The sequence below is a fragment of the Tasmannia lanceolata genome, unplaced genomic scaffold, assembly GCF_043159265.1.
Source record: "Tasmannia lanceolata isolate RefF3 unplaced genomic scaffold, GAP_Taslan_0.1 ptg000015l, whole genome shotgun sequence".
In the NCBI taxonomy this organism is placed as follows: domain Eukaryota; kingdom Viridiplantae; phylum Streptophyta; class Magnoliopsida; order Canellales; family Winteraceae; genus Tasmannia; species Tasmannia lanceolata.
In genome coordinates, this window is record NW_027518692.1 from 44,891,396 (window position 1) to 44,905,684 (window position 14,289).

At 38.9% G+C, this 14,289-nt stretch overlaps 1 protein-coding gene across 2 annotated transcripts; it reads left to right on the forward strand.

The window, feature by feature from the left end:
- The first annotated feature begins 366 nt into the window (after nt 1-366).
- LOC143847519 (protein LOL2-like) lies at nt 367-11,429 on the forward strand. 2 transcript variants are annotated; one of them, XM_077356383.1, is made up of 4 exons: nt 367-1,677; nt 7,618-7,725; nt 9,122-9,231; nt 9,594-9,720. In XM_077356383.1, the coding sequence occupies exons 2-4, from the start codon at nt 7,620-7,622 to the stop codon at nt 9,684-9,686; spliced, it is 309 nt and encodes a 102-aa protein (XP_077212498.1). In that variant the 5' UTR covers nt 367-1,677; nt 7,618-7,619; the 3' UTR covers nt 9,687-9,720. The 2 variants fall into 2 exon arrangements, with proteins under 2 accessions (XP_077212498.1, XP_077212499.1); XM_077356384.1 differs by lacking the exon at nt 9,594-9,720 and adding an exon at nt 11,003-11,429 and having other exon boundaries at nt 376-1,677.
- Nucleotides 11,430-14,289: the final 2,860 nt, after the last annotated feature.

The following is a 14,289-nucleotide window of genomic DNA, read 5'->3' on the forward strand; positions in this document are numbered from 1 at the left end:
TTCTAACAGTTAGCGGCAACTGTTAGATAAATATTGTACCGTTGGTGGTGAGAAAAACAGAAATTGATTTGCTTCAAGGTGCAATATTGCTTTCCTTAAGACAAAAGTCGCTCCCACCAAGATACAATGAAACCTGGTAGGACATCTGTAGACACCCCATTTTGACTTGACCCCCAATTTCTCCCAATTTCCCAAAAATTGATTAAAATCCGAAACCCGAGGAACCGAACCCAAATGTGAAGAAACTCCAAAGTTATGTTGACCCCAATGCTCCCTAATTGATACAAATTTTTCCGGCGTGGTTAACCTCTCCGAGGGTGTCCCTACAAATTTTAGACGAATTGGACAAGAAATGGAAGAAATGACAAACAGGTTAGTGCAACTATCAAAGCAGGGTAGTGTTGATTCTACCTCTCTTTATTGCGAAGAGGGGGTGAAGCAAAGGTGCCCATTGATGAGAAAAGAAGGTAGGTAGAGTATGATGGACGAAGGGTTGAGTTCGCCTGTTAAAAGAAAAACCTAGCTACGTAACCCGAGGGAGAGCTCGTCGGGGAGTTCTTCATTTTTCTAGAAAAACTTGCAGAGAGAGAGAGAGAAGGTATCCATCTTCTCCGGTTGCTTAGCCGGAGCCCCGACGAAACCGATCTTCACACTCCCTCACCTTCACGGCCATATCCCCTGTTCATTTATTTCAAACCCCTCTTCATCCCATCTACCCCTCTTCATTGCAGCCATCACCAAACCCACTTCATTTTCCCCTCTCCACCACCACCGATCATCTTCTTCTCCAACCCCTTACCAACATCTCCACCCAGATTCGACCACCCTTACTCCCATTTTTTTTTACCACCGTCAGCCACCATCCCACCGGAGCTTGATTATTTTGTTTTAGAAAGAGAGGAGGCAGAGAAGACAAAGCAGAGAGAGGGAGAAGAAAAAGGGAGCAGCCACCTTCACCATCTCCGGCCCCCACTCTCCGGCCATTCCGGCACGAATCCGACCCTACCACCACCATTTCCTTCGTCTTCTCCGGTGGCCATCACCGGAATCCGGCAAAACCATCCCAATCCGGCCATCCAAATCCACGGCCATCATCTATTTCCCATCTCTGCAAACCCACTTTCTTCATTTTCACCCCCAAAACCCACCGCACTCTCAAACCCATCTCGGTCGTCTCCCCAAATCATCCAAGCCGGAATCCGGTAAGAATCCGGCAAACCCATTTTATCTTCCCTACTTCCAGCCAAGCCATCACCAATCTAACCCATCTCCATCTACCAAACCCATTTTCTGCCCATTTAAACCCTATTCCATTTCATCTTCTCCGGGAACTCCCACCGGAATCCGGCCGAAACCCCATTAAATCCGGCCACATCTCTATACGAGTTCTTCAAACCCCCTTCTTCTCCCTTCGCCCTCATCCATTTTAATCCCATCCCATCATCTCTGCGAATCCGACCCTAACCCATTTCATTTCCACCCACTTCAAACCCAAACCCACCTCCACCACTACCATCCGAGCCACAATCTCCGCTTCCTTCACCTCTCCACCATTTCCTTCCTCTGCGAATTCCGGCAATTTCACTGCTCCTATCGTCATATCCGCGTCATCCGATTAATCACGCATAACACAAGAAGAAAAGAAGAAGAGAGTTCCGATCAGTTCAATATATTCAGGTAATACCCACATTCTTCTTTTGTTTGAAGTCAGCATGGTTACCTCTGTCTAGCTTCTCCTCTAATCAAATGGTCTTTGGTCCAGTGCTTGGATCCAACTTGGTTTTGACTCTAATTACGATCTTGGTCTTGTTGCTCTGTGATTGCAAACTAAGGAGACAATGATTCATGTTTAGAAAACAATTTTGATTTCAATGATCTATGCTTTGAAATGGATTTAATAGTACTTTTTAAAAAAATAAAAATCGATTTCATCTTCAGGCCACGTAATTAGAAACTAATTGGACAACAAGCTATTAACCCATGTCCTATAACCCCACGTTTTGCATTTAATTATGTCTTTTTTGATGGGTTTCGTTTTTTTTTCATGTATATGATCTATGAATGCTTTTATCAATATTGATTTTTGCCTGCAAGTCTTTGAAAATTTGGTTCAATTTACACCTGCTCTGGTTTTATCCAAAATGAATTAGTTGTAAATCTCTTGTTTGATGGGATTGCTTTATTGATTTACGGCATGTAGCATATAACTTTGCTTAAGCTATGCACTCATTAGATCTGAGTCATCTTCCCTTGGACAATCGATTAATTATTTCAGTATTGACTGTTCATTCGGATCCATTCACTGATTTGTCCTGGGCTTATGTTTCACTTTAGGCTTATATGGAAATACTCCCATCAACTACATTTGATTCAGGGGCTGGAATCTACGCTAGTCCTTAGTTTTGTTCAGAGATTAGCGTTCACACTGTTCCTTGGTTCGGTTGGTATTAATTGGGGATTTTGGAACAAGAAGTTGGCCTCTACATTTTTTTTTGAAGTCATGTTTTAGTACTTGGTGTCCCTATTTCATCACTTGAGAATTATCCTCCTACTTGTCATCTTGGATTAGCTATTTTTAGGCTAACTTCGTCCATTAATAGATACCCCTTCAATTTCTTAGGCTTCTCCATGAGTCTTCATTTCATAAATATCGATTTGAAAATAAGACTATGAATTCAACCCATGGTAGAAGAATATCTGCATTTGGACGACTTCTTCCAGGGTAAAAGCATTTCGTCGGATTTAGGCGATGACGGAATATTTCTTGAGCCAACCCCTTTCCCTTCTTCTCATTTTCCCCATCTCAGGGTTTTCACAGGGTTTGAGGGGTTTCCTTTCTTTTCGGGACTACTCCTTGCATGTTCCTCGGGATCCTTTTCGAGTTTCGGGATTCCATCGATTTTGGGAACGTCTTCTCTCGGGTCAAGGCTATGACGGACGGCAACCTCTTGAGCCAAACCCCGTTTTTCAATCAAAAGGGATAAAAAACACATAAAAAATCAAATAGTAAAAACCCAAAAACAACAAAAATCGTCAGAAACATCAAAAGCATTTTTTGAAAAAGCTTTTTCGAACTACGTTGGCTTGATCCATTCCCACAGGGTACGTAGGTAGCTTGGGTCCACCCAAGTCCAGTCAAACCTTTTTAATAAATATTTTCAAACCTTTCAAAACAAAAATGGGCAAGGAGGATGACCGCCAGGTCACTCGGAGTCCCCTTTTCATTCTATTTCCGATTTCGATCGTGATTTTACGGTTTTCATCGATTTTTCGACGTTTTATTGGGTTTTGGGACGGGCGATGACGTAGCGTGGTCCCTTCACAGGGATTGTCCTCGCTGAGCCCAACGATAGGTCATGACGATCGCGAGACTTGTTCGATCTTCAGCAGATTAGGATCGCTGGGCTTGATTCTTTTTTTGAATCGCCCTCTAATCCTATCGTGTGTTCCATCTTCTTTCCCCTGGCATTTTTGGTTCTCACAAGCCGTTGATTTTCCGATTTCTTTCTTTTCTTGCACCTTTTAGCTTGCTGTGTGCTTATCTTAGATTTCTTATGCATTCTAGTCTGTTTGTTCTTCTAGCGTGCGATCGATTGTCATTTTCTTAGTCTTATCTCTTGCATAGGCTCGCATGCTAGTGTGTTTACTTTACTGCTTTGATTGCTTAGCTATAGCGTTTATCCATTCGTCTTAGCTTGATTATCTGTCTAAACTTAGATATTTGCTTTCCTTATCTCATTATATCTATCATTATCTGCTTAGCTGTAGCTATGCATGCGATTGTTTATTGCTTTCTTAGATGTGATGAGTTAGGATTAGATGTGATGAGTTCATTTTCTTTGCCCATCCCCGGGTCATGCATGCTTAGATAGGCGTTTTCTCGGAGATGATTGTTCCCATTTCACATGATTTTTGCCCAAAACTCTTCAAAGTTAATTAAAAATGGCATAAGAGACCAAGTGCTTATACTTGGGCGAATTGGGGGTGCTCTTTGTATCTTCCTCATTCGTCACCAGGCATGGACCTTTGCATCTCTGGTTATCCGTTGCGACAGAGTATTTTATGGGATTCCAGGGCCGACTCCATGGATGGCGACTCTGAGTTATTTTAGGTATGTCTTGGTTTCGAGGCTCCTGTCTCCGGATCAAGATGTATCTCATACATATACATCGCCACCCATGCTGTGAGTGGCATCTGTTTCGAGAGTTCCTTGGTAGAGCTCTCCTTCACATTGTGGAGGTCTTAGAGGATTGACTGGGGGATCTCGCGTCCCTCGCTCACCGTCCTCGGGATCGGGGTCCACAACATCCTACTAATATTTGACGACGTTGTGCACAAGCAGAGTCAAATCCAAAATGCCCTTTGAGAGTTACAAGCCTTAGAGAACTGTTTCTGCATAAGAACAGTAATTAGAGAAAGAGAACAATGAAAACAATTTGTTAAAAAGAGTTTGGTGGGACTTAGAAAGAGGGTAGACTTTGGAGACTTCAATCTAATTGAAAAAAGAAGTTGTACACTGAAATTTCGACAGGCCAATGTTGGATTGACTAAACATCCATTGTGTAGGACTCTCTTCCATAAGAGCACGGCCTTTTTCATCTTCAGTAGGGATTTCCCGGTAGGACAAGTGGAAAAAAAGGTCATATCCCAGATTTTGCACTGTCTTATTAATTGGCCATATTTTGTGTGTGTGTGTAAGGCTATGGAAAAGGACCTGGAATTACGGCTGTTGCATGCATTGACTTAGAATTATGACCGAGCATTTGCATGATAATAAACTGTTGCCTACTCAGCCAGGCCTATATGCAAGTAATCGATACAACTAAAAACAGGTTTGCTTTTTCATAATCTCAAGACATGCATTGGATATATTATTTGTAAAATAACATTGAACAAGATTATAGCTATATCATCTCTTGATTCAAATTCGAATAAGATCAAACGTATCAAGGAGCAATCCCCATCTTGATTCAAGGAGCAAACGTATCAAGGAGCAATCCCCATCTTGATTCAAATTCGAATACAGTTGTAGTTTGGTATACACACTTGTGAAATTCCTCTTTAAAATTCCTATTCTTGCAACATACATCACCCAACTTATCCAAAAGTTTCCTTTGGATATGTGACATACAAAAATGATGATATGTTTTCCGAAATACCTCAGCAATTGCTGCTTGAATGGCCCTATCTTGGTCAGTAACTATAGATGTTGGATGTTTATCAGACATTGCTTCAAGACATGTCTTAAACAGCCAAAGAAATGATGATTTACTCTCATCTGCGAGTAATGCACAAGCAAGCAATATAGGCTGACCGGTTTACTCCTATAAATGGAGCAAATGGTGGTGCGATAATCGTTAGTCACATATGTAGAGTCAAAGTAATTATAGGCCATCTTTGATGTCGCGTCGACCCAGAAAGCATTAGTCATACGATCTTCCTTATCAACTTGTATTGCATAAAAAATGAAGGATTCTTGTTCTGCATACCCTTCAAGTAGTCAAGGACAGCCTGAGCATCACCCATTGCAAGGTTCTTCTGCCGAGCAGAGGCAATATAATTCTTGCTGCCTAGTTCAAAGAATCCAATACTACTACTACTTTCAACAGATTCTACGCTTGATACAGGCATAAATTTACTTTGGTGCACACCCATGTTCGGATTTATTAAATCAGATACACCCTTGTGTGATCGAAGAAACTGCACTTGAGTTGGACTTACTAGAGGATGGTTATGGTTCTTTTTGAAATTCCTAACGACCCATTTCCCAGAACTTACCTTCCTCATGATAATCATCGCATTGCAACCCACCCTTGTGTTCGCTCGATTATGCTTCATTTTCCCTTCCTTATTCTTACGGAACCCCTCCTTGGCACATACATACTGCTGAGCAATCATCGTTCTATCACGCCTCGAGCGATGGGAGTAATTGACACGAATGCCAAAACCCACATGCCTAGCATACGCATTATAGAACGACCTTGCATCGCTCTCAGAATCGAATTCCATACCCACGTACGGCTCTTGATCTCCATACTTTTCTATCAAGTTTTTCTCTAATAATTGCACGCCCGGTTCATTCTCCTTACTCGCATGAAGTTCGACATCAACCGGGACCATTGGTATGCTGCAATCATCTGTTGCATCATCTTCCACACCCATACAAGATTTTATCATCTCAGTACCTTGGTTGGTGGTGCGTTCTCACTGAAACAAGCTAGTGTCCAAGTCCTTTATGGAGTTTTTGGGCAAATCAAACGGGCGGAGTTGACCAAATTGAACAAAGATAGTATCTACTCTGATTGAAACATTTGAAATATAAATGATTAAATAACACCAACTCTAACAGCTTAAGCTTTTGGAGTGTTATTGGTTGTTTCACAAAACAAGAACGTGTGGGTATGCATTTGTTTGAAGAGTATAAATGATTTAGAATACAAATAGCAGGGGACTCAACTAAAGAACCAGCATGGAAATGAGACCAAACCCCGCCATTAAAAAATGAAGTAAATTACACAAAAGTATGAATGCATCAGCTCTTAGTCTTATGTTTGATGAGATGACACTAAACCAATTATCCAAAATTTGGGAAAAAGGAAAGTTTAAAAAACCCCACATACAGATGGTGATGATTTTGAGGAAACCCACCTCCTGTTCGGGCGGAAAAAAAATGCGAGGGTTTCAGAGGGTATTCTTGTTGGAAGCTAAAGGCGAGTTCAAATCAATGTAAGGAAGAAAAGACAAGGTGAATTCGTCCCATTATCCAACGTTTGCATTGCAGTGGAACTATCAGTGCACTCTAATAATATATGGAATGCTAAACTAAAGGCCTCCCTTTCAAAATCAAGCTACAAGGGCCACCGTTTGAGCTGGTTTTTTTAATGCGCTCTTTAGTTTAGCATTCATCTATCCAGCTTTAAATTTTTATTTTTACTCCCTTCCTTATTCTACAACACACATTGAGAGAGAGAGAGAGAGAGTGAGTTAGGGTTTTCTCTGGATGTTCCATGACCTATAAGGCCAAACCCTAGATTCCATTTATCTAGGCATCAACACTTGGTTAGATTGGAAGGTCTCTTAGAGATAAACAGAGCATTTTCAACCGTCGGATCTCACATCTGGTCATCATAGCCGGAGGTAGGATTGGTTTCCGCATTTGAGTTTGATCAGCTTAATCTTACACCTTCATTGTTACTGCCCATTTTTAGTTTTCAAAAGTTAGTCTTATCACTTGGAATTTTAATATCATTCAATGTATAAATTGGAAAAAATTAGAGAAGAATACTCTGGTTATTATCGATACTTAAATTTATTTGGAGAAGATAAATAAAACTAGTGTGAACTAGGACTGTGGTAAATGTTCCCAATCTATTTTTTGTCACTTTGTTGCATTGAAGTGTCCGCTACAAATCTTTTTTGCAATCTGGCTACACTTGTTTTGCTAACATGGAAGATGGTAAATGTTACCAATAATCTTGTTTCCAGTCTTTAAATTACTTGCTTATTCATTCTCTGTTTGGAGTATGGTACGTCTCCTTGAAGAGTGTATTCCATAAGCTTGAACACGGTTCGTATATCGGTTTTCTCAGTTTTGGGCACATCTTAATTTGGGTGCAGATATGGGTCAAATGGTATGTGGAAACTGTCACCATCTACTTTCATATCCACAAGGAGCAAGAAATGTGCAATGCTCATCCTGTCAGATAGTCAATCTCGTGCTAGAAGGTTTGTTTCTTTTTATTTAGTTGGAAAGTTCTAGTGAGCATGCTATCTAACTGTAAATCTTGTTCCTGGATATTTTGTTATCCTTCAGATCTCATAGTAGAAGCAATTGGCAAAGTTGGTCTTATCCTAATAACGAATGCAATTATGTTTCTTCTTCTTGATGTATGTTTTCCTATGAAGAGATGGTATAACTATAATCTTGTTCCATGTTATTTTACAAATAATATATCCAATGCATGTCTTGAGATTATGAAAAAGCAAACCTGTTTTTAGTTGTATCGATTACTTGCATATAGGCCTGGCCGAGTAGGCAACAGTTTATTATCATGCAAATGTTCGGTCATAATTCTAAGTCAATGCATCAACAGCCGTAGTTCCAGGTCCTTTTCCATAGCCTCACACCCACACCCACATCCACACACACACACACACACACACACACACACACACACAAAATATGGCCAATTAGTAAGGCAGTTCAAAATCTGGGATATGACCTTTTTTTTTTCCACTTGTCCTACCGGGAAAGCCCTACTGAAGATGAAAAAGGCCGTGCTCCTATGGAAGAGAGTCCTACACAATGGATGTTTAGTCAATACAACATTGGCCTGTCGAAATTTCGGTGTACATCTTCTTTTTTCAATTAGGTTGAAGTCTCCAAAGTCAACCCTCTTTCTAAGTCCCACCAAACTCTTTTTAACGTATTGTTTTCACTGTTCTCTTTCTCTAATTACTGTTATTATGCAGAAACAGTAATTAGACAGTTCTCTAAGGCTTGTAACTCTCAAAGGGCATTTTGGATTTGACTCCGCTTGTGCATAACGTCGTCAAATATCAGTAGGATGTCCTACTAGGCTTCATTGTATCTTGGAGGCAATTCGCGGATCCCCTTTGCACAATTCTGGTGGGAGCGAATTTTGTCTTAAGGAAAGCAATATCGCACCTTGAAGCAAATCAATTTCTGTTTTTCTCACCACCAACAGTACAATATTTATCTAACAGTTGCCACTAACTGTTAGAATCTGCATTTGCTTGCTTCATCACCATTCTCAGTATGCAAAGATTTATAAACAAACACCCATCACTTTACCCTTTTTAATGGAAGCCATTTATTATTTTTTCAAGCAATAATTGTTTTCCTTTATTAACCTGAAAGCACGGAGTCCAAACTACTCTGTCCTTCGTGGGGATTGACTCTCAGATACAGAGAACGCAACAATCACTGTCCCGATTAGCCATCTGATCAGCTAATGAGTTGGCCTCCCTAGCTATATCTCACACCCACATGTCCCCAAAAAAGTGATCTTGGGAATGCAGAATATGATAAGTTGATAGATATGGGATTTATTTTTGGTATGTCTACAATATTTATTGCAAGAACAATTTTCTTTGGCAGCACATCAGGTTGGGAATGTTAAGTGCGGGGGTTGTTCTATGTTGCTGATGTACCCATATGGAGCTCCATCAGTTAGGTGTTCCTCTTGCCAGTTTGTAACAGAAATTGGAGTAAGTAAAGTATTCCTTGTTAAAACTACATTTCCCTTTGTGCTTTGTAAATGTTACATGCTCTTTTGAATAATTACTACTAATGGCATGCCCGGAACCTCAGTAAGTTAAGATAAATACATGAATCCATAACAATTCTATGTCATCCTTGTTGAGAAAAAAGTGAAAAACAAAGCACTTTTTGAAATGCTTTCAAGCAAAATGTATATTCACTTAACAAATGCTTTATGTCAAGAAAATGTAGGATGGTGGCTGTGCATCTTAAAAAATTGAAAATTGCTCGCTTTTATTAGGTCTATTACCTAGATGAGTATATTAAAACTAAAATTTAACTTATTAACAATATTTTTATGCAAACATAGATGGCCTCAGTTCAGGAAATGGTGAAAACCACAAATAGTACAGATGGGATTGGGTTGATGTGGTCTCAGTTGAATTTTGGTAGTGGTAATTAATTGTAGGAACTCAAGCAGGAGCGAGACTTTCAAGCTGGTGTGACACTTCGAGTAGAAGAATCATGTCTGCTAGGCTGCTGCTAAGAGATGCGGATCTTTTATGGACAATCCAGATGAAGGAGCCAATTCGTATTCAAACTACTAGGCTACTGCATTTCCCAAGGAGATCATTCACAATTGGTGATTTTGGGAATTTGTAGAAATAATTTTATTGATTAAAAACCAATGGCCCAGATTAGAGTAAATACCTGGAAGAAATATTTGGGGGTCTTTGTGCAAGTTTACCTTGGAAATTATTATATTTAGGCAGTATAATATCGTTATACAAATTATACCTAAAACACCCTCTCAGGCTAAAAGTGGAGAGACCAAGAGGTGATGGTTTGCCAATTGATGTTTTTGTGGTTTTTGAAAGAAGAATTCTCTGATATCATTGACGAGATTGGGGGGTTTTCTTAGGCTGCATTTGGAACCAAAATTATATAAAAGTGCAATTATTAAAAATTGGAAAAAGCCATCTGCAATATCCATAAAATGTGTGATTTTAGAAAATTGTGGTATTGGGCTATTTTGAAGCATTCAATGAAATAGCAGAAGTATTAAATTTTAACTCTTGCATCTGTTTGGTTGTTCTTATAATATTCAATTTTACAACAATATAAAAAAAGAGTCACAATACAAATTTGTATTTCTACTTTTTGGGTAATCAGCTATGGTGAGATGTTGGACCATCACAAGTCCAGCCATTTAAACAAACTATGGCATCTCCAAGATTTTAAAATATTAATTTTATATAAAGCTGTTGATCAACGACTTAAATTATCTGATCATTTTTTACCCAATGTCAATGGACTAGATTAATGGTGGCCCACCTAACTGTAGTCATTCAGGTGTCTTCATCATCAAGACTATAATACTGATGCCGCGACTTTTTAATGCATTGATGCACAATTCGGGAAATGCTACTCTATTGGTGAAAATACGTTTGTTAGCAGAGAATCTAAGGAACCTTTTGTCTATGGGAAAAAATAGATGATAAATCTTGGAATCTATGAAATGCTACTCTTTACCATTTTTCTTTATGTTTGTGCTTGGAACTCTTACCATTATACCTTCATATCTGAACTCTTGGAAGTTCAGATTCTTTATATCTTTCAGTTTCATCTCAATATTATTATATGGTTTCCATGCATCTGTTCTCCTCACTCTTATCTACTCCACTGTACTGAATTATACGTGTTGTGGCAAAAAGGATAAATGTTTTTTTTTTAAATCTGTTACAAGGATAACACATTCATATTTACATCTGAAAACAGGCACACAACATGAGGCCTCCACTTTCCGTACAACAGGGTCAACCTCCACCATCTCATAACGCTGTTCAGTAGAAAATGTTCTTTATCGGAGGTGCAAAGCTGGGATTGAGCCAACCCTGTCCATCAGAACATATTCTCATGCGTGACATTGTCAAAAGAGAGGTTTTATATGGTGGCCGTCCTTTATATGTAAAGGGCGGAGAGAGAAAATGTCTACCACCTTGATTTTTTATCAAGGTAGAAGTCAAAAAAGGGAGCTTGTGCTGGATCCAAAATCAAGGGGGAGAGTTTTTCCTCTCTCTGCCCTTGTTGGTGGACGGTCGGCCACCATATAAAACCTCTCTTTTGACAATGTCACGCATGAGCAGTTTACTTTTTTTGTACTTACAGAATGACAATCAAACACAGTTTTTCATGGTTCCTTCTATCATTTTTTTAATCTATCTAAATAATAAGAAATCCTCTCTACTGAGAGGAATGAAAGTGAGTCCCAAACTGATTATCGGACTCAAAATTGTGGGTCCAAGACTGCTAATTAGTCTCAAATTTATGTCTCTTTGTATTGGATTTCCAGAACCGGTTGTGGATCCAAAACTGATTATTGGACTCAAATTTGCGTTTAATTTTGAGTCCAATAATAAGTTTTGTACTCGCAATCAGTTCTCAAAATTAAAAACAGTCGGTGCCTACCAAAGCACGAAAGCCTCTATATATTTCAGAACGTAGATTCCTATTCCTATTCAAAAGAGTGCATTCTATCGTGTCCTAAAGTTCTTCCACCAAACTCTGGTAGGGAATCATCCCCGAAGATTTCGGTTAGGGTAGACGTATGCCAAACTTGAATTCCTTGAAGCTATAGGTAGTTATGAATCTCACAATTGATTTTGACTGTTGTTTACTCCAACGTCCAACCTTCCTTACATATTCCATACATCACACTAGATAGATATCATATTCATGGAATAATATTAACCTTCAAGAGAATAAAATTAACCTTCAAGATGCTTTGATGATGAAATGGTAAGACATGCGAGAATAAATGCAGGCTAGCGCTCCTGTATGAAGTTCGAGCTCACCCTAGCCCTCTTGTTTTTAGATTTTGAGAATCGATTGTGAATCCAAACTGATTATTGGGCACAAATTTATGTTTAGGCCCTGCTCGTTTAAGATTATGGCAACCGATTGCAAGTGCCACAATAATCGGTGTGGACTCACAATCGGTCGTTTGAATCTTAAACCAAGACCGTAATTTTGAACACAATAATCAGTTTTGGATTCACAATCGGTTCTCAAAATGCAAAACAAACTAGGCCCATGTGCTTTAGTTAGTGGGGCTACTCTTGGATGAATTCTTTAAATCCTTAGAGAGCTAGATTATTAATGACTTAAAACAAATAGATGGATAGAGAAACTAATCTAGTTTATTTGTTTTTATAAGGATGAGATGGATGGAAAATGGCTCTCATGTGAGATTTCTTCAAGTAACAAGGAGCTGAGACAAAGTAAGGCTAATAATTCGTTCGCATGAATAAAGTGGAAAGCATAAGGCTTTTCACTGCATTTGGATTGCCAGAATAAAGTGCTGGAATCGGGATGTGATTCTAATTGCACCGATTCCTGGTTTAAAAAAGAACAGAATCAAGGGGCCATAATCAACACCTAGGCAGAATTAGAGACGGAAAGAATATGTTTCCCACCTCTAAGAGGTGGTATTCTGATTCTTCCCAAATCAGAATGGAATTTTTATAAGAAAGTTTTGAATTAAGAATTGAGGAAAAACAGCATTAAGGGGGCCCTTAGGTTTAGCATTCCTCTTAAACGTTTTTATTTTGATTTATGGGAGAAGGGCCAGAAGGCCCATCTCTCTCTGGTTTTGTCCCTTTCCAATCCCTAACCCTAATAAGCTCTTCGCAGAATCTCAGAAACCCTTCCGGAAGAACCCGTTTTCCTCAAACTCTTCCCTGAAAATGGCAATTTCTCATGTTTTTTTTTTTTTTGAATGGTAGCATATGTTTGCTCATGTTAAGTGTATATAACTTATTTTCTAGCATGAACAAGATGCCAAAATCAAAACAGAGAGAGATGGGCCTTTTGTCCCTTTCCAATCCCTAACCCAAAGAGATGGTAACGATTGCTTCTCCATGATTATGAATTTGCAACTTTACTTGGTTCTGTCTCTTTTCCGACAGTTAAGTTCTTATCAATGGCACTTAATATTCTGAATTAACATGCTCTTAGTCATTTAAATCCAGCTGCCTTTGGTTTCTGGTTGGGTTGTTTTGAGCTGACTGAAATCAATATATAATATGAAACTCAATGCATTATTGTTTTGTGTTTCCGCTTGGACATTTTATAGAAGAGTTTTGGTGTATGGTGGTTTTGTTGTCCGTTTTATAGGTATTGAAATGCAGTTGGGTCTAGCATATTATCATTTATTTGCTTCTTAATTTTCATACTTGAACCGGGATACTACAACGAGATGTATTGATATGAGAGTTTCCATTGGATGCAAGCCGTTCCACCCGAAACCTTTCATCTATTGTATCCCATCATGGAGGTGCCATAGCCCAAATATGACTAGCATTGGACAATTCTAATCGATCAGAAGACTTTTTGTTGTTGAATATGGATCATATTCTTTCTTAAACAATCCATTTGATGGCCTTCAATCAATATCATAAGGGCTATCCATTATCCAGGCCATTTACTAATTATTTCTCTCCTTTTTTTCTTTTTTTTGAGAAATTTTGCATCTGGCTTGTTGATATCTTGTGAAAGTAATAGTACACAAACTGCAAGAATGTTTTTTCACTGGATAATACCTGCCGGGTTCTGGGTGGTTTCTTACCTAACATGTTTCTTTGATAAATCATGGAATCCGAGTTCTATAATTCCATTTCTTTGGCTTGTATTGGTAGTTATTTTGTATCGGTGGTTGTTTATGCCATTCACATAAATGACCACACAGATTCTAGGATAACTCTGGCTTGCAGATTTTCAATGCCTGGACTTATTGGTATTATATCTATACATCGGTATTAAAACCACATATGTTATTGTAGGTGACATGGGGAAGAGAACAGTGAGATGAGAATGTTAGCTTTTGATTCAGCATAGCAAACATGATAATTCAGCATAGCAAACATGATATGGCGAACTTATAATAGTTGAAGGAGTCCACCTCACATTTTTCATCTATTGCAGAATGGATTCTTTTATTTGGAGTCAAGTTCTCAGTTGGTATTCGAAGAGAAGAAAGAGGCTCCCATCTCTCTTGCGGGTGGTTT

What these genes read in the sequence shown, in the direction of transcription:
- LOC143847519 (XM_077356383.1), top strand. Translation starts at nt 7,620, where the DNA reads ATGGGTCAAATGGTATGTGGAAACTGTCACCATCTACTTTCATATCCA. An exon ending in AGTCAATCTCGTGCTAGAAG is followed by an intron (nt 7,726 to 9,121) that starts GTTTGTTTCTTT and finishes TTTCTTTGGCAG; the next exon opens with CACATCAGGTTGGGAATGTT. An exon ending in AGTTTGTAACAGAAATTGGA is followed by an intron (nt 9,232 to 9,593) that starts GTAAGTAAAGTA and finishes ATGCAAACATAG; the next exon opens with ATGGCCTCAGTTCAGGAAAT.